This window comes from Mastomys coucha, unplaced genomic scaffold (assembly GCF_008632895.1).
Source record: "Mastomys coucha isolate ucsf_1 unplaced genomic scaffold, UCSF_Mcou_1 pScaffold15, whole genome shotgun sequence".
NCBI classification, from domain to species: Eukaryota; Metazoa; Chordata; class Mammalia; order Rodentia; family Muridae; genus Mastomys; species Mastomys coucha.
This window is the reverse complement of record NW_022196897.1, coordinates 69,062,988-69,084,500: the sequence shown is the minus strand read 5'-3', so window position 1 is coordinate 69,084,500 and position 21,513 is coordinate 69,062,988. Positions and strand designations below refer to the sequence as shown.

General features: G+C 34.6%; 1 protein-coding gene across 2 annotated transcripts in view; it reads right to left on the bottom strand.

Annotated features, from left to right (window-relative positions):
• Window positions 1–8,943: 8,943 nt before the first annotated feature.
• Znf804a (zinc finger protein 804A) overlaps window positions 8,944–21,513 on the bottom strand; it is a 226,656-nt gene continuing 214,086 nt past the window's right edge. Inside the window, exons 3-5 of one of the 2 annotated variants that reach the window (XM_031370803.1) lie at window positions 15,034–15,164; window positions 9,717–12,613; window positions 9,457–9,676 (exon numbers count right to left, since the gene is read on the bottom strand). In XM_031370803.1, coding sequence (XP_031226663.1) covers window positions 9,570–9,676; window positions 9,717–12,613; window positions 15,034–15,164 — 3,135 coding nt within the window. In that variant the 3' untranslated portion in view covers window positions 9,457–9,569. Of the gene's footprint in view, window positions 12,614–15,033; window positions 15,165–21,513 lie in introns of both variants that reach the window. The other variant, XM_031370802.1, reaches the window with a different exon arrangement.

Genomic DNA, 21,513 nt, shown 5'->3' with positions numbered 1-21,513 from the left:
TAAACAAAAGGATATCAAGAAGATGTTTTAATTATATACTATGTTCTATTCTAAGTGTATATTCTCTTTTCAAAATTTGAGTTATTTTAAATTAAGCAGCAATTCTTCAAAGACTGAAATTTTTGTTGATTATTTTAGACTATTATAGATTATTATTATTATTATTATTACTATTATTATTATTATTATTATTATTAACAAGGCCATTCAGATAATACTAAATAATAGATATCTAAGTTGGAATAAATGTTGCTCAGGGCAAAATAGTCTCTATTTAATTAGTAATGTTTGGTTTCAGCTCCATGTTTAGAGTGAACTAAAACCACAGTTTTAGATGGAAGTAAAACTTCATTCACCTAGTTACTGAGGATAGAATTTGAACATTCTTACTCTAAAATATCTCCAGGTTAATTATGCTGTGTGTGTGGTACTCAGCTAACTTAAAAGCCTAATATTCATGGATCAACTGCAAGAATTAAAATTTACATATGAGGCTTTAAGTATTTACAGCACCTATTTTTTCATGAGTTATCTTTTATTTGTGTCCATCTCTGTGTATTTAATTGTCTTTGCTGGAATTTTGAACAAGCAATGTCAATAGTACAAATCTTTACCTTTGCTTCTTAATATTGGAAACATTGTGCCCCACAGCGACAAACCTGTGAATAGTATTAAATCAAATGCTATGCCCACCTCATCGGTGTCTTCCCATATCTGTGTTGTGTTTTGTAAATGTGTCCTAAGGTAGAAATATTTTTCTTTGTGACTTATCATGGAAAAGAATGAGGCCCATTGGAGAAAGAGACACAGTAAAAGGTAAAGGAAAAAAGTGACATGAAGAAATTTACACACCAATCCAGAGTGAAACATGAGAGTCTTTTTCCTACTTGAAAATTTCCAAGTTAGCCTACCATAGTTGCATGGATTCAGTGGTGAAGGGCAGTTATGTTTCTCTGAGCATTGACTTTGCCAAGACAACATAAAAAAGACCAGCCAGCACCTGAAAACTCTATCATCGACCCAGAGAGGATAAGTGCTGACCTTAACTTGCTTGTTATTTATCTTCTTCATGATTGACAATAAACATGCCTAGACTTTGCTCCAAAAGCAGAAATTATCACACTCATTCAAGGTTGTTCGCTAATCACATGGTTATAAAAATAATTCAAAATAAAAAATGCTATTTTACATAAAAAGAATGCAGATATGTGAGTGGTCCCTATGATTTTCTAATTTTATGAAGAAGTTTTCTTTTAATCTCTTTCTAACGTACAGTAATTATTGGAAATGTTTCCAGGTAGGAAGAAGAAAAAATAAATAAAGCCCATTTGAATATAAGAATCCTGTAGGACTCCTAAAAGCAGAACATAACCAAGAAAAGAACCACAAGAAATAAAACCAGCGAAGCATTATTATGTGAGCTTTCTCAGTGTGCTTAATCACTGGCTCATTAGAATTTTATTTCTTTTTTTTTCTTTTTCTTTTGTTTTAGATTTTTTATTTGTTATTTTATTAATTTACATTTCAATTGTTGTCTTCTCCTCTCTGGTTTCCCTTCTGCCAATCCCCCATCCTATTCCCTATTGCCCTGCCTATATGAGGGTGCTCCCCATATACCCACACACACACACCCACTCACACATCCACTCACTCCAGCCTAACTGCCCTAGTATCCCCCTATGCTGCGGCATCAAGCCTCCACAGGACCAAGGGCCTCCCCTCCCCTTGTTGTCAGATAAGGCCATCCTCTGCTGCATATGCATCTGGAGCCATGGGTCCCTCTATGTGTATGTATTCTTCCATTGGTGGTTTAGTCCTTGGGAGCTCCGAGGGAAGGGAGGGTCTGGTTGGTTGATATTGTTGTTCTTCCCATGGGGTTGCAAACCTCTTCACCTCCTTCAGTCTTTCCCTTAAGTCTTATATTGGGGACCCTGTCTGATAGTTGGCTGCACTCATTCCCAACTGTATTAGTCAGGCTCTGGGAGATCCTCTTAGTGGACAGCCACACAGGTCTCCTGTCAACAGGCACTTCTTGGCATCAGCAATAGTGTCTGGTTTACCCCACATTTTGCTTCAAATAAAGTACCTTGGGATTCTGCTACAAAGTTTTCAGAGTAAAGAGGCTGTTTGCACCAGGCATGTGCCACCACTGCCCGGCCCTCTCTTTTGTTTTTATTTTAATAAAAAATTACAAATAAATGAAGGCATCAAACACCAAAATTAACCAGAGTCAAGGTCTACATAGCTTAATGAACTTGTAGAAATGGCTTTGAAATGGAAGCTGTGGGCAAATAACCCTAGCTAATTTTGTAAGATTAATTCTCATGGTGTTTTCTTCAGGAAATTTATTTGTCTTCTGTGGATGACCCAAAGACATATGTGTGATGTAGAATGAGAATATGTCTTTAGGGTTTCCAAGGAATCAGAGACGTTTGAAAACTCTCTGAAACTATAATAGACTTCAGGACATTGTAGCATCCTGTTAATGGAACAATGTTTCTTATTTCCAAACAGCTGTGTGTGTGTGTGTGTGTGTGTGTGTGTTTCACAAAATTAGTATATAGAGACAAAGTTTGTGCACTTTTTACAACAGATTTTAATTTCACTGCCTCCTCAAGGAATAGGAGTGATGATGGCCAGGCCTGTTCCTATATTGTAGTCAAAATGAATAATTTGGATTTGAGGATAAGCTGTAGTCCTGAAGGCATAGTAGAAAATTATTATCTATTAAAACAGGGAAACAATTCAAAGACACCTTGATAGGAATTTCATCCACTTGAGGGAAAGCGAACCAGGCTAAGGGTAACAATATTTTCCCCCTTGCAATAGCAGAATCCCAAGGTACTTTATTTGAAGCAAAATGTGGGGTAAACCAGACACTATTGCTGATGCCAAGAAGTGCCTGTTGACAGGAGACCTGTATGGCCAGTCTGATGCTCAGTGACAATCTCTTAACCCATCTTTAATGGCCCAGCCCTTTAAAAAGCAAGCCAGACACTTCCCCCCACCCTTGCATTATACAATGTTTGGCCATGCGGCATTGGAACAATGTGGCCTATTCCATGCAAGTTCTTTATTCCATGCAAGTTCTTTGCTATGACTGTATGGAAACTACAGCCTTGCTAGCATGACATGTAGGCAGTGCAGGCAGTAACTAGCAAGCATGAGAACATGTAAAGATAGGAGAAATTAATTCAATTTTGTAAAGTGGGCTTACACAAACAACTGATGTTACACCATCCACTTTTTTGTCATTAAGTTCTGGCATCATGTTATATATTTGAGTTCAGTTTTAAATTTTCTAATAGAAATAGTATTTTGAATTATTTTCCTGTCATGTTTTGATTTTAATCTCCTATATTCTTATTCAAATTTAAGCATCATTGCTATTAATAGATTCTCATTCAAGCAATATGTATATGCATATATATATATACACATATCAGTTTATCAACTGAAAGGCACAGCAGTGAAAATAATATTGCAATTGGCAAACATAAAAATATGCTTGGATGCCAAAAAGTTTATTATATTTGATAATATCTAAAATATATTTTGAATACTCTAGCTTTCTCCACATTACTTAGGAAATAGTGTGTTTTGTCAAACTTCATGTTCTGCATACTTGGATTGCCTGAGTGTGTGTGTGTGTGTGTGTGTGACTTAGTACATGCTAATATTTCTAGCCTTTTCTGTTAGCTGTTCTTGGAATGAGAAACCATTTAATAAGACCTATAATCTCTTTTAGGCTTATCATTGTAATATGAAGATTGATTTCCTGCCAACTTACTTAAGTCAAAGTAATAGCCACTTGTAAATCCATTGGAATAAAAGATAAGTTAAATAAAATAAGAAGATTAGTTGACTCTCAGAGCATTAATTTGAATCTTACTTGTTTAAAATATATAGAGAATTTAATATGTAGAAAATTAAGACTACAAGAGCAGAGTTTTGGGGAAATTCACCCTCCTTTTATTAAAGATGTTATATAACCCTTGAAAATTCAGATGAGAAGTATGAATAGAATATGTTTAAAAGGTGATGATATTTGATTCTGACAATAGCATTTAGAGTGATGTAATTAACTCAGATATATAGTAGAATTTCACAAGAATGAACAGAAGATTTAAGATATATAGTAAGTTTAGACCCAGATAGAAGTGATAGCTATTAAAATTGCCAAATGGGTCAGGGAGGAACCTAAGAAAGGGACTTTAATCTGAAGAATACAAAAACAAACACTGAGGAGAAGTAGGGAAGAATGGAAGATGCAGTCTTGTTCTCTTGGAAATGAGGAATAAATAAGGTGAATTTAGAATTACTTAAACAGAAGCTTTTCCAAACAGAAGCTAACTCATTATGTTAAGTCACCAAAGTACTAGAAAATGACTTGTATTACATATGAGCATATATATGAATTTTTCTCCTAATTTACTATATCTTGGACTTTTTAGCATAATGCAAATTCATGTATGGATAGTTGCAACTTAATAATAATTATTATTGAGAAGGATACAGAGTTTCATTTCTAGAAGCCTCTTAACATAAGGTTTATCAAGAACACTCAATATGTAATGCATGAATACTCTCTAGGAACATATCTTTCCTATTTTTAATTTTGAGATAAGATTAACAATAAAATTCAAACACTATAAAAGAATATGCCAAGTAAGACAAACATAAATATGGCTAATTAGATGTGGAAGATAAGATAAAAGAAACATGTTTGATAGGTTTAGATACAGAGAATGATTTTTAATTTTAAATATAGAGCATAGTATTCTGAAGATTATGAAGAAAACTAAAATTTAGAAAACAACAATGTACTGTGTTGGGAAGCAATTTATATAACAAGTTAAGATGATTCAGGTAAAATTAGAATTTTAAAAAGAAAAAGACTAGATAAGCTACAAAGTGTAAAAGAAAATGGCAAGGAGAGTACTTAGATGATTGGCAAACTCCTAGAAAGAGATGTAGAGCTGGAGACAATGCAGGGAGATTGGGTTTCTGTGGAAGTGGTAAAGAAGGCTTAGCCCAATGGTATGGTTTTTTTCAGCTTTGTGGTGCTACTTTTATTTGATAGATAATTTCACTAGAACATATGAACATCTTGAATAACAATGCCATTTGAAAATTATATTCTAACTGCAGTTGATTTGGGAGAAGCCTGGAATAAAAATGTATAACAGCCTTGAATTCTACAGTACATTCTGTTTAAAATTAGAGGTATTTCTCATATAGGTTTCATTTCTCATCATTGACTATATGGTGTGTTCACTATGTTTCATATACTGCACTGTTACAGACAGATTGTGTTCTAAATGATTAGATAAAAGAGGCAAGATAGGGAAAAAAGACAACAGAGGGAAATATTTATAAAAATAATGTAGCATTGCATCTTGTACGAAAATAGAATGCAAGAAGGTTTTTATGTGAGGAAGAGATAAGCTGAAGGGGAATTTAACAACATAAATGACATCCTCATTGAGTATAGACTATGCCTGCTTAGGTACATCATGGTGTATTAGAAACACAAAACCCTGAAGCCTGACTGATCATGCTTGTACAAGCTACAAGAGGATTGTAGTTGTGTCAACTAGTATAATTGACCTTAAAAATGGGATATTAGATGGATGCTGACATGGACTTCATGGAAGAATTTCTTTTCACATGATCGACAAAGGATCTTCATGTTTGTATTGAAAGTAATAGAATTTAAAACAAATTGAAAATGAAACCTTTAATGTTGAGATTGAGTTTTTAAAGTATAATGTCATAGCTATACCTGAAGATGACTTATCCAAGGTCGAGCCTAATAGAATGGAGTCTTGACTGTAAAACAGGATTGACTAAGGATAGGATGAAATGACACCTCAATAAAAATGGATAATATTTCAAAAGACATCAAAGAAAAGGAACCAAAGGAACCTAGGAACCTAATATTTTTGATGTTGGCAAAATAGTTTGCATTATGGTTTTTACCTTAGTAACATGTTTTAGTATTTTGTTATTCACAGAATTTATAAATATAGAACCAAAAAGCAGGTTTCAGTGGTACTTATAAGGAAAGATGATTTGTTTGAGTTTTGAAAGTCTTGTTACATAGCCAAGTTGAGATGTCCAATATGTTACTCATTGCGAGAAGACTACCACCAGTAAAGAAGTTTGGAGAAAATACTTGTTTAGCATGCATGAAATATGAAATTATAGGTGTTTTTTTCTTACTTTTCCTATTACTCAGTGGATGTTGGTTTTTATTTTAGCCTTTATTTATTTGTGTGTGTTATGAATGTATATACTGTATATGCCTGCAGTATTTCCACATGCTTGTGGGTACATGTATAGTGTGTACATATGCAAAGGCAGGAATGGTTTGACAGGGTCCTGCTCTGTTATTCTCACTTATTAGAGAAATCTAGAATGTATCATGGACTGGAGAACTCATGGTTGTAAATAGGCTTTCTGGCCAAGGTACAGTAACCTGCAGATCTCTACCTATCAACAATAGTAGGGTTACGGAAATACAAACCTTCATGCTAGACTCTTTACCTGGAACTTCCGGACTAAACCTCAGTCCTCACTCTTGTGTGTCATGGGTTTTAACTATGACATCATTTCCCTAGTCCTGTAAAACCTTTTATTAGCTGAGTACGGCTATTTGGACTCATGCTTCACTCTGAATTTGTAGTTATTCATCATGATTGCCACATATGTCATAGTGATACATATAGCTAACAGACCATAGATAGCATTCACAATAATGCAAGTCTGAAAAAAAAATAAGATTTCTGCTTTAGGGTGGATTGTTTAGAAAAAAAAAAAAACACCAGGAAGCATCCTGTACTGCTCTCATTGAAATGAGTCATTCTCTCTTCCTGAGTAGTCTGATGGCCCTACTCTTGATGACTCTTTCTTGACTATTTAATGATTTTCCACTCATTGTTGCTCTTGAGCCAGTTGACCTGAGATGTTTGATTGTAGGGTGTTATTAGGAGAGATGAACAAGTGTCTCCTTATAAATTCATATCTCTAACATGTGATGAATGAGAAGATATTATAAATAATATCTTAGGACAGTGTTAAATACAGAGATGAAGTTATAATCAGAATGACTTTGATAGTACTTAACTAAAGCTCAAGTCTCTTGCTCAACTCTCTGTATCTATGGCAACCTAACAATTTATCTGTCAAGTTCAATTTTCACTCTTCTTACATAAGAACTGTCTTCCACATACGTTCTAGAAACTCCTGCCAATTGATAGCAAAAAAGCTACATAGAGTCAGTCTAATTTAAAGGTTAACTAAGTCTAATTAGGTACATAATTTAACAACAACTTAAACAGTAAGAAAGCCACATCATTTGGGAATGAAAACAGAAATGATAACATGGTGAGAGACAAAGAAACATACAATTGCATATAAAATGAGCTGCAGGAAGAAGCTCTTGGAATAAGGAATTGTAAGATATAAACATGATGTAAAAATAGACAGGCCAGAATATAGGCATAGGGTGATGGAAAATAGGATGTAAAGTTGACAGTTTGGATTTTGGGCAGCATAAGCAAAAATTTTGTTCTGAAGTATGGAAACCAATCTGGGTCAGCATTTCCCAGTAGATGCCTTCATCTACTTTTCTTTTGCTTCAAAGATATTTTCAAATATTTTGCTTGGAGAAAACAATCATCTATTCAAAATTAAGTTCCCACTTTGGGAACATAATATGTTAAAACATTTTAAATAAAGTTACATCCATCCTATTTTTATATACTTATTTGTCAATCATGAATAGGCACATTTAGCCCATTAAAAGCATTTTTACTAGAACATTAAAGTCAATTATTAATATAATAAATAATAATGAAAACAATTTTCCAAACTTTCCCCATTGGCTCTTACTTAAAATAAAACTCAATATTGATATATATGATATGGCATCTGCCATATGTTCTGTCTTTTAAGGTCATCCATTTTACATGAATATAATTTTCTCAGAACATGGCTGAATGAAAGTTGAAGTCTATTATGTTGTCTGATATGACAAAATATCCTAACACTTGCATAAGGTGAGATGACCCACTCTGACTTACATGAAGACTTCTTATCAGCTGGCATTCATTGGAGCAGTCATACTAGGAAACGGCTTCAGGAAGTTGTTCTCTTCCAAGATTTTCCAATAACTTTTTGAATTCTTTATTATTCATCAACAATGGGTTAAATATAATATCGAGAAAATTACAAATAAATTAGAATAAAATGGCTGCTGAAAATCTGAAAAGAGGTCAAGAAAATATCTACAGTCTTTGGACCTGATTGGGAATGATGTTCCATGTGTGACTACTAGAAAGAATAATTGAAGGAACAGTTATTGATTTTTACTTTTGCCCATATCTATATTCTCAAGAATATATCAAGACACAATGTTTCTGCAGTTGATCTCAATTGTCATTTAATAGTCAATTATTAAAATTGAAATTATTTCTTAATTTATGTCAATGTTTTCATATATATTTCTTATAGGATTTAATATGAGTATAATACATTTAAGAATGTTAATATTCAAAAACTTTATGAGCAAACTAATATTTGTTGACATTTCTGTTTTAGTACTCTTATGGGGGATAATATATATTCTTCATGATTTTAAGACTACTGCACTTTCAAATTCTAAAGTTGCTTAAATATAAATTTTCTTGGTTATTGTCTATATTCGTGGCTAAGAAATGAAGTAAAACTCAATATAAACAATGCTATATGAAATGGAGGCACCAACAATTACACTGTCAATTATATTTGCTGTGATTGATGGCAATATTTAAGTGTGGTGAAACTCTGAAGATACTTGGTTCTTGGTGATTGTTTAATACCACTTGGCAGAAGAGAATCATAAACAAAACACAATTTCCAATACTATTAAACCAGTGAAGACCACCTAAACACCAAAGATTGATTTACTTAAATAATTAACAAAAATTTATTGCAAGAGATATATTTCACTGAATTTACAGTTTCAAGGAACATGGTACAAAACAAATAGGGCCATCAGCTTTGTCTAAACATTAAATAGGTGCAAATACACAAAGATTAGAAAAAACAAGGAGCATACTTTACAACATAAATTGCAGTACTATAAATATATTTTATGTACATTATACATACTCTTAAGACATCATTTTAATATACAGCATATATTGTATTGATTCTCAAACTATTCAGTGCTTTAATAATATTATATATCAGAAACTTTAATAATTTATTAGCATCATTACACTTACAGTAAATGGTTTGAAATAAGGCCAGCTTTGGCCAGTTTATTCAATTAGTTAAATAACCAACCAATTATGCACGTAGATAAACACCTACTCATACATATTTCTTTTTCTTTTATGGTGGTGACTAGAAGAGGGGCTGGAGGGGAATGACAGTTGGATGTGGTGAAAGCAATGAAGGAAAAAGTGTATGGGGTAAAGGTGGAAAAGCCAAGGGACTGGGGTGAAGAACGGAAGCAGGAATGATTGGCATCTGAGGAGACGTAACCAAAGCTGGCTGACCGCCAGGACAAAGCCTAGGTCCTACAGTTCCCACAGAGATCTGAGGTATAGATGTTCTGGTGAGAGCAGGAACTTGGGGAAGGAACTGTTGGTGTGGCTGAAGCACTTTGAAGGTTCCTGCAGCTGCAGCTGCAGCTGCTGCTGCCGCAGCTGCAGCATGGTGCTGCAAAACAGTGTGATGGATAGTGGTTACAGAGGTAGAACAAAAGGGCCGCTGCAAAGGCAAAGGCTGCACAGGAGTGCTAGGAGGAGGCAGGGGGGCTGGAGGAAAGGTAAATTTGACCTTGTTGGTTAGTATGTTCGGCTGAATAATGTGCTGGTAGACCTCACATGGTAGATGTTTTAACTTGTCGTGGTTTTCTAGTGGAATCAATAATGCTTGCTCAGGTAAAGCCAATGGAGCCAGGATTTGCTCTGTTGTTACAAAGGCATGGCCGCTGACATGTGCTTCCTTGAACTGCAATGGTGGTTGTGTGTTCAGGATTCCTGAATTATAACATAGCCACTCTGCTGATGCCTCATTAGTCTTTCCCTGGGGAATGGTCTCGGCCAGTTCATAACGGCAAATGTACGATTTAGCCTGTGAATGTCTAAAGCTTCTTTCAGTATGAGGCACCTTGAACGGAATTTGCTTTTCGATACTGTTTGTAGTCTGACTTCTTTGACTGTGTTCAAGTAAGATATTGTTAGTTGTGCCATTTGATGGGTCCCTTGTGACGTTCACAGGGGTAGCAAGATCATTGGAAGTCTGCGATGAGCCACGTGGAGTAGTCTCAATTATTGAATGCTCGCCTTCACCACTGGCTTCAGAAGGAAGTGGATTATAAGGATGGAACATCTCTTTGATTTCTGTTTGCTCTATTTGTTCTGAGTTCTTCTCGATACTTATATTTTCTTGTGGTTTTATTTCTTCTTTTATGCCGTCCTTTGCTAACCCATCTGGCTTATTCAAAGAAGAACTACATTTTATAGGATAATTTGAATTGTCTTTTATTTTCATAGTTCTATCTCCAATGTGGAGTCGGCTTCTTTTTCTCCTTCGTTTTTTCTTAGGTTGACAGGAGGTGAGTGAAGTACTTGGTGGCCTCAAGTATTCTTCTCCTAAATGACGTTGTTGATTTAAACTTTCATCTGATGAGTAAGAACATGAATTCTGTCTGCGTTTCCGATGAATTCTTTCTGCATCATTCGTGAGAGAACTGTAACCTCTTTTAACAGGCTGATTCTGAGTCGGGCCTTTTGTATTACTTTGAGAAGCAAAGCAACCATCATCCTCTTCATGTCTGGATGTTCTGGCTTCCCAACAACAGTAAGTTCTGACATATGTTAGATTTTGTTTCACAGAATGTATCATTAGTGGATTTGCTTGTTCATTTATAACTGTTGCATTTTTTCCTCCACAGTGAGAAGCAAGAGCATCATTGTTGGATTCAGTGTTCAATGTTGTGTTAGTTGTTTCATTTTCTCCTAAATGTGTAGAGGCTGCTTTGGGTCTTTCATCTTGCAGCTGATGTAAGTCTGACAATTTTTCTGGACTCCTTGTCTGCCTTTCTAGAACTGAGTCCAGTGGATTCTTCCTGGGCTCATCAGTGCAATCTCTGTCCCTTTCCCTTTTGCTGGACCTTTCAGGTTCTTTGGTTGACTCCCCACGATGATATCGACATAACTTTCTTCTCTTTTTCTTTCTTCTACTTTTATGGAAGCAGTGCTCACGAGTTTCCTTCAACCTGATTTTATTGTATTTCTCATGTAGAGTGTCTCGTTTAATTTGACATCTACTAAAATTGTATTTGTCTGCTTTTCTGCTCATACAGGAAATATGTTTATACCCCTGACCCACATTCTCATTTTGTCCTAAATCACACCCATTAGACAAAACGTGGACAGGGGAAAGTGTAGTAACTTGAGGGTAACCATTTTTACTACTGCCAATTTCATCATTTATTACTCTTGCAATTGGTACATCCTTGCAATCCCCACCTGCTCCTTTGCAACAGTCCTCCTTCTGTTGAGAGACAAGGTCATTTAAAGTTAGCTTATTTTTATCTTGACTGTTGTTTAATTTAGTGGACTTGAAGTCAAAACAGAGTGGATTACAGCTATAAGATATTGATGGCTCTGTAGTTGTATAAGCAAGCATTTCTGATGGCCACTGAAGCACTGTAGATCCAAGTTTGTTAAGGACTGGTACAAATGGATCACATTGTCTTTTACATACATCTGGTCTTTTTTGTAACCTTACCCTTTCTTCTGCAACACTTGAAGGTGTCAGTGGCTCCTGACCAATTTTATTTCCAGTTTCCATTTTGGTCACATCATTAGTCGTGGTGTTTTCCTCTGTGGTCGTCTGTGCTGATGTGCAGTCATTAGGCACAGTGGGATTCTTTTCTCTGATGTCTGGGTTGCTTTTACTCACAAGTCCATCTTCATTCACAGTAAGAGCTTCCATTGATACTTGGTCTTCAAATAGTGCTGAATTTTGACAAGTATCTACATCAGAACATTCAGGGAGTTGAAGCTGGCACAACGAAGTGGTTAATAGTGTGTTGTTTTCATTAGAGGTTATTTTCATCTCTTCAGTTTGAGCAGTTGGTTTGTCAGTACACGTGACCTCTTCTGGAGGAGAAGTGTTAGCTTTCTCCTCAGAACTCAGAAGCTCACATGTTGGTGACAATAGTTGAAGATGACAAGTGCCAGGGACAAATCTGGTTTTCCTACTGAATTCTTTCTCCACTGAGGAGGATTCATCACTGTATTCTGAGAAGGCTGCAGCGGAGGAGGATTCCAGCCTCACCAAGGCTTTCTTTGGAAATGCAAAGGAGAAGCCAATTCTGTGCCTGTGGACAGCCTGGGTTTGATCCCCAGTCTGGCAATTATTTGCTGTGCAGTTACTTGCACTTTCTGTTTCTGCCAGAGCTGTAGTACCATCTCTCCTCTTCTCTTCACTATGAATCAAATCTTGTTGGTTGTTAATTGGATCAACACTCTCTCTTTGGGAAACTTCATTGAGATTTTCTCTCACTGTAACAGTCGTTGACTTGAACATGGGGCCACTTCCAGGAGCACTACAAAGGGTGGAAAAATATAAGTAAGAAGGCAAGTTGAATAAAAAAAATACCAAATGACTTATTTCTTAGATATATAGGTAAATGGTTTTTTGGAAGTTTTCAAATTTATATTACTTAAGTTTGTTGATTGATACTTTTGTACATATAGATAATGTATTCTGATCACTTTATTTACCACCCCTTTTTAAATCTCCTTCCTGTCGACATCAAACTCCTGCACTTCACATCTCTAAAAGTCTCTTTCCTGGGTTTCTAGCTTTTTGGTTTCTTTTTGTGCCCTGTTTAGTTTAACCAGGATAATTTGTACACTCACTGGATTGGAAGTGTTCATTGCACAAAGAGGAAGGCAATGGTTATCCTGGTTCTGTAGTCTGTCAGTAGCATCCAGTTCAACAGAAAAATGAGAGTCCTCAGAATTTGTTCTTCATTTATACCTGACTATTTAGATGAAGCTATGTGTTTCTAAATCCAACATCTATCATGAATCTATAATTGAAATTTAAATGCGTGTTATAAAGTTATTTCATAGGATGAAGTTTCCCATAAAAGTTGTTGTTTCTCAGCAACTTTTTTTTTTGCTTGTTATTGTTGGGATATCCTAGACTTATTGCCTAGGAATGCTGTTGAGAACTGTAAACAACATAAGTTCTTCCATATTCTTCTAATCATTGCTTCCTAGCCAAATTTTGTACCAAATGGCGTCTTCCTGGAGAATTATATAAAATGCTCTACAGGAAAACCATTTTTGATTTGCAGTTATTTTTACCATCGATATTATAAAACAGATACCAAAGGACAAAATAAAAAACAAAAAACATGAACCTAATCAAGATTTTAGAAAGGCTTGAAATGTTTTCAATGAGTCAGCTCAGCCAAAGTTCATCAAATCTGCTTTGTTTTTCCCCAAGAGTTGTCTGTCACCTAAGTTAGCTAGAGAAGATATGCCAATGTTTTGGAATTACTCTGAAGTTGTAAGTTATGTTATAAAATATAGTCCTTTATAATAGAGTACTATTTACCTAAAATGTGAATTATATTCCAACTGTATTTGGCAATATATCATACATGCCAAGTTTTTATTTTTTCAAAAAAGAGTTTGATATATGTATATTATGGAAAATCTTTAAACTTTACCTTTATACTAAGGATTCTCTTAGCAATTTCATTTAATTGTAAGGGTTTGTTTTTAAGAAATTTCAAAGGGCTATATATTATAGCTGATTTTTAAAATCACCAAGACAATGTACATTTGTCTTGTCTGTTTTGTTTCTAAATAACATTACAAGTTTTTATGTACAAAATTCATGGGAAGTTGTGTCCAGGTTCATGTGTGTGTACAATGAGAATATTGTCTACTGAAAGTTACTGAAAGTTTTAATGAAGTATTAGAGAATGTTTATATATTATAAATACATCTTTCTTAATATATCAGAAGCTACGTGGCAATTATACTTCAAGAACATTTTATTGTCTAGTAATTAGTTCCCAAGATTCTATATAGCCTTGATTTGCAATGATACTTCATTGGATTCCACAACAGTAAACAGATCTCATTACTATAGTTGAAAAACTCTTTTTAAAAACAGTTCCTCTTGGGATTTTAAAAAAAATACCTCATATTGTTTTAAAGCTTAAATTTGGAATTCTTAAAAAAATTTGCAAGTCAAAATACTCCATGACAATATTCAATATGAAATTATTAATTTAGCACAAAATCTTTGTTATAGACAGTAACAAGGGAGACTTCATTTGTTGAGAGAAATAAGGGCACTTTACAAAGGGATTTTCTTTTAATAGCTTTGCCCTGGCTCAGCTTGTGAGGTCTGAATTATAACTCTGTTCACATCTAACAGCTGCTCACTGTGAGAAGCAGGTCAAAGTTTAAGAGCTGTGAACTTCTAACAGTCCAGCTATAGTTTATTCACAGAGAAACTAATTTTGAACTGCTACAGAAGTGACAGTATCTTCCTGACCTCGTTTTATCAAATTTAAAAGTAATTTCAAAGAAATGTCCTCCAAATTATCATTAAAAAAATAAAATAAGATTTTCTCAAAAGTGCTTTTTTGCCAAGAGTCAGGAGATAGAGCTTTGCTTGCATCTTCAGTCAAATGGTTTGAATTTCATGAAGAAATGAGACAGCTTTCAATTAAGATGGCTTAGATACAGGCCTCGAATGATACAAAATATACTTTTATAAGCTGAGATTACACAGTAATTTTGGAGTTTTAGTGAAATGTCCATTAAATAGGTATTTGCATGAAATTCAAATTACTCTTTACTTCTACAAAAGGCCATGAAAACATATATGACTCTTTCTCTGTATTCACATAAATAGGTTTGTGCCCTTTATTTCTAACTCCCGCCCCTATTTTCTGAGTGTATTTTAAGAAGAGTTAACATTTCATTATACACTCACCACACAGTTTCCTTTCTTAGCTCGGCCAGCTTGTGAAGACGTTGGAGTGCCTTTTCCTGTTTTCTTTCATCCTTCCTGGATTTAGATGCTACATTTCGAGCAAATTCTCTCTGTTTCAGTTCTTTGAGCCTCTATTAAAAAAATATGGAAATAGTTAATAGTATCTTTGTTGAGAGCAACTTTAAAGTTATATTGTTCCAGGGAATTTTCAATACATCTACTTCATCAAAGGGAAACATAGCATCAATCAAAACCTGTTTCTAACTAAAATATATTCTTCCACCTTACTTTTTAGAAAAATGCCCAACCATGAAATTATATTACTGTGAAAATTGCATCTGTGCCTTAGGTATATTGAAATTGCGATCTTTCTTCTCTTCTTATTGATTATTGTCTTCTAAGTATCTTTCCTTAATTTAGAAAATGCATTACAGACTTTTTTAAGCCCCCAAGCTTCAAACAAATTCAATACATTTATGGATTTTGGTTATAAAATAAAACCTCTTTTATTTGAGTATGCGCTGTACTAGAATGTGATGCCTTAAACCTAAGACAAATGATTACCATTGAAGTTATTTTTTAAAAAAATCTTTATGTCAAAGCTCAGGAATTTTTCTCAAATCAAGGTCTTTAGATAAAGTATTAATTTTGTTCAGGAATTTATTCTGTTGAACATTGTTATTTTAATTTGTAGTAGAGGAGATGATTTTCAAGGGTGAAAGCCAGAAAAACATGCTAACACACATGAAGAAAAACAACAAATAGCCACAAGTATGATGTGACTGAAGGAATACCAAAGGAGTCCATTCTCAGTTATTTTAACTCTGGTTACTTATTGAGATAATGCATAGTTTTAAACACGATTGAAATAGTATTTTGTCAGTAGTTTATGATGTGTTAAAATTGTGATGAATTGTATTTTGAGAGTAGAATTCTAGAACAAAGATTGAAATGAACATATTTAAAATTGATATTGAGTATATATGCTGTGTGCATGTTCACTACCTTATACTACAAGCTTGGAATAATGCCTTGTATACAAAATACCTACTCAATAAATATTTATTAAATTTGTAGGTGAATTGCTCATATTATTCAAATCAGTAATTTTCTATACATATCTCCTACAAGTATTGACCTTATTGAGCTAATGTTAAACTCTTATTGGTCACAGACTTGACTTATAATTCAATTGGTACAACATCATGTATCTTCACCACCTATGGATACACACAGAATCAGTTTCAAGTTGCTTCTTATATTCATCTTAATGCATGTTATAGGTAGTTGTAAACATGTAACCCTTTCTGTTTATTTTTATGTTATATTCTTTAGTATTATTTAAATAACATAAAAATTTTGAGTTTTCTCATTAGCAATAATCTATTTCTTCAGAAGGAGTTCTTGAAGTATTATAGACATCAGTTAAACCATGTCACTAATGTTGAACTGTGCAACTTTGTCACAGAAGATTTGACAACATCATGTCCATATGACTGACAACAGTAACTAACTATAAATTACGAGATTCAAAAGGTAACTATAAATTACAAGATTCATCAACTTGTTTAGGATATAAATTCAAAATATAATAGTTCAATGATTGTGATTTGCTCAATGTTAGAAATCAATAGTCTTGGTAATTACAAGTTCTTAGAAGTGAAATATAAGGTTCTAAACATCAAAGAAGCAAGACAGAAATTTTTTAGTTCTTTAAATAAAATCTTTCCCAAATAGTTAATTTTATATACATAATAAACCATTTTAATAAATAAAATACATGTCCTGAAAAGGGTTTGAACTAGTAAGTTTAAACTCTATTAAAAAGATGGAAAATGATGCTTATAGTGACAGAGGGGCTGAGTTACAACCAAGAAAACTTTTGTTAGCCAAAAAACAAACAAACAAAAACAAAGAATAGTACAGAATACCCAAGATATAGTCCACAGAACTAAAAATGGTCAACAAACTGAAGGTCCCAAGTGAAGACACTTCAGTCCCAATTGGGAGGGAGAAGAAAGCAATCACAAATGAGGAGGGAGGGAAGTACCTGGGTGAGAAAAGGGACAGGGAGAGAAAGAAGAGAACATGATCAGGTATTAGGTGAGGGAAAAGGACTGAAGCTCTGAGGGCCAGCAGAAAGAATGAATACAGGTAACCTCAAGAGATTGGGAGGACCCTCCAGAATGCACCAGAGACCTGAGAGGTAAGAGACTCTCAGGACTTAAAGGGAGGGACCCTAGATGAAATACCTGACAGTAGGGAGAGGGATTTATAGAGCCCACTTCCACCAGGAAGACAGGGCATCAAATAAGAGAGGGGGTTACCATCCCACAGTCGAAACTCTGAACCACAATTGTTCCTGCCTGAAAGAATTACAGGGACTGAAATGGAGGCGGGTCAGAGAGAAAAAAGGTCCAGCAACAGGACCAAAGTGGGATCAAGCTCAAGGGGAGTCCCCAAGGCCTGCCACTATTACTGAGGCTATGGAGCACTCACAGAAAGGGACCTAGCAAGATCACACTCCAAAAGACCTAACAAGCAGCTGAAAGAGTCAGATGCAGATATTTGCACCCAACTAGTAGCCAGTTGCTGCTGATCCCTGTTGTTGAATTAAGGGAAAGCTGAAGAAGCTGAGGAGGAGGGTGACCCTGTAGGAGGACCAGCATTCTCAATTAATCTGGACCCCAGAGATCTCTCAAACACTGGATCACCAACCAGGCAATATACACCAGCTGATATGAGGCCCCCAACACATATAAAGCAGAGGACTGCCGGGTCTTTCTTCAATCAGAGATGATGCATTTAACCCTCAAGAGACTGGGAATTTAAAGGTGAGGTGTGGTGGGGGTGGGGACATCCACGTGGAGACAAGGGGTTGAAGAGGACATATAGGATGAGGAACAGCCTGTTGGTGGATGGGGGAATGAAATGTGGAGTAAATAATAAATAAATAAATAAATAAATAAAATTTAAAAAGTTTTCTCATACTGTTTTACTAATGACATTTTTCAAAATTGCAAGCAAGAACTTTAGTAAACATTTTATACATACTTTATACTCATGTCCATCATCAAATAATTTTCTGAAAGCAAACAATATTGTAATCAAATTGATCAAGCACTCCTTTTTTAAAGGCTTTAATAGTTTCCAAACAGCTACAAAGAACTTTATATTATTTTCCGCACACTTTCAATCACACATGCAAGTTTGTACTTTATCCATTGTTGAGTCATATTTCTCCAAGTTTTTAATTTGACAGTTAGTTATGTTACTAATATTGTGATACTTAACGGAAAAACTTGAATCATTTTCACAAACATATGGATCTTTGGTATTTCTCCATTTACCTCTGCTATTTCTCCCTAAAATTCATTAAGGAAACATTATCTTGTTGATCCTTATAATAAATACCTATGTTTACAAAGCTTTCTTGTTATGTCTGTGAGGGAACTGAAGCTAAGCAAATTAGATGGATTGTCCAGAATCAGATCTGCATACTCTGTGATATAACTCTCAAATTTACAGGAATTGTTGTTCATGCTGCCCAAAGTTCATGTCAGCCTGAGGTAGCTATTGTGTACATATTCATTTACATTTATCTAAATACTTTCAATTCCCAAGGGTTATTCTAAACACATTTTAAATATGTGTGACAATGAAAATTTGTCTTTTCATATTTTTATTGTGATCAAGGACAAATGTTGGACCATGTGAAAATATTATTCAAATTGTATAGTAGATCTTGAAATGTTATTTGTTATGTTTGAATGAATGGGTTGTAGGGATATGGGTAGACAGGGAACAATTTCAAATACAGTGATTGGCACTTTTATAATAAAACTTTGATTTCAGTACAAATTCAATGCCTTAAAAGAGCTGCCACTTAATAGTTGTTAGTAGGACTGCCATTTCTATAGTCAAATTGTTTTTACCTGGAAATATGGCTAGGAAAATGTCTTTCAGTGTTCTACAAATTAAATGATATAATTCATGTCCATCCAAATTCTATAGGACTAGAAAAAATTGCTTAGATTTTTTTTTGAGGAAAACAAAAGTTATTTTAATCAACTAGGGCCTTTTAGAACCCTTTTACAAATTGCCGTTTGCCAACATCTTCAGTGTCAACAGAGATGATTTTTCATTTAATTAAATCTCTTTTACTATAACATCTATGAAACTGCTTCTTGACTTTGATCAGTGAGAAATAAGTCAAAGATTTCATTGCCAATCAAGATTATTGTTATAAAATATGCTAATTAGGAATCAACCTATGATATTTTCACCATGAGAGTGCTTATTACACTGAAAACACTACAGCAGAGATTGTTAGGAGGTAAGAGATAAACTATAGAGACATTTCATAGACAAAGAAGAAACAGCTTGAAGCAAACAGAACAGCCAAAACCGTCATCTACAGACCATGTTCATCTGAACACTGGTTTGATTTGTCCAAAGTCTATTGGTAGCACTGATGCTCCTGGGCTGTTTGTTCATGGGGACAACAGAAGAAGAGGGCCAACTTTCAGAAGAGAAAACATGAATATAGTGCATGTGATGCAATTATTATTTCTAAGCAGATCACTGTTACATTCTGAGACATTCTAGAAATACACTGATGGCTGTGAATCTTTCCAGTGGATCAAATGTCAAACAATGTATGGGAGCAGAGGAAAACCTGAATATAAGAAGTCTTGAGTGAAAGTGTATTGTTTGACATGGCATGATTATCTTAAGTGTAAACTCATATGGAAATTGTAAGATCTTCAGTGCTCCAGCCTACATGAGTCCAAGTCCATGTTCAGGTAAAAAATGGCAAAATCTTCCCTTATGGTCCAAGTTTGGTGTTGATAGTATTGTTTTTAAAAATGTCCATTGTTGGACCACAGTCAAAAGAATGACCCATGGTGAACAATGCCTTGGGAACTGAGAAAGGTTCCAGGAGAAGAAAGGCACAGGGCCTTTTACCTTGGGTAGATTTTGTGGCCTGGATTGTTCTTGGACGTGATTTCATGCCTCCTGTGATGAACATTTATAAGAAAAGGTTGTTCTTGTTAGATGTCAGAATATAGTTACAGAACCCAACCTGGTCAATGTACCTTGAATCTGGGTATATCCTTCTGCCTGGCTTTTGTGTTTTCCCAGATATAATGTATACTATATGCCAGGTTATTCTGTTTAAATTAACCTATTATGAGAAAGTTTGGGGAAGTGCTGCTCTATTAATATTTAGTATGTGTTTAATGACGTTTTCTGCATGTTTTTTTCTGAACTCAAACAATTTTCCTTTGATGATTGCTTTTTTCTTATTTTCATATATAAATATACATTGAAACTGAATTTAACAGAATTAAAATATAATCTGCCCCATTCTTTCAGGTTCTCAGTGCACAGGGCCAACAGACGAGATCTGCACAAGTTGGCTGAAAAGTCTACTGTCTATCATATCTGTCTTACCCCAGATGTTGACAGCCTGAAGATTGCTTTCATATATAGACTGATCTTACCAAGATTGACTCAGCTGTGCACCATAGATCATGACTTCTTGTTTGTCTATGTATAATAACCTCCTTTTTATTCAACTGTATAAAATAACCCTGCCTCTCTGTTCAAATACATATAATAAAAACTTATGAGCTTACAAGGTACTGTGGTTTCTCCATGAGAGAGTTAAATCTAGAACATTCCCAGATTTTCTTTTCTGTGTCTTTGTCAGTATTTGTGTTTCAAAATTGGCAGTCAGGTGCAAGCCCCTGAAGCCATGTAAAGGATATGGCAACACTAAACCCCACTGTTTATTTTATTTGAGAAAAGAAAAACAGCATTAAAATTATATACTAATTTATGAATTAAGGCCAAAAGATCTATCTCATCAACTGTCTGTCTGTCTTTGTGTCTGTCTATTATCCATCTATCATCTATCACCTCTCCCTACTGCTTGCACACACACACACACACATACACTCACACTGTAATATGTATTATATAGTTTTTGTTTCTCTAGGGAATCCCAATGAATATAAATTCTCACATGAAATGATTATCCTACGATGATGTTCTTGGGTCAATGTAAATATATTTACACAGTCTCCTGTTTCTTTAATAGAATTATATTTAATCCCCATTAACTGAATTGACAACAAAACTCTATGAATTATATGAACCTGTTTTCTTTCTTCCTTCCTTTCTTTTCCTTTCTTTCTTTTTTCCTTCCTTCCTTCCTCCCTTCCTTCCTTCCTTCCTTCCTTCCTTCCTTCCTTCCTTTCTTTCTTTTCATTCCCTGATTTTTAACCCTGATGTTCTCTCACTACCTGTTTTTGACTGTGATTCTAACAGGGGAGTCACCCTCATTCTTTTAACAAAAACATAGGTGCTAAAATAAGAACATAAGGAATTAAAATTTCCAGCCTGACATGTCATAATTTAAGAATAGAAAATTAAACTACTTAATGTGAAAATAAAAAAGCCAAAATTGAAAAC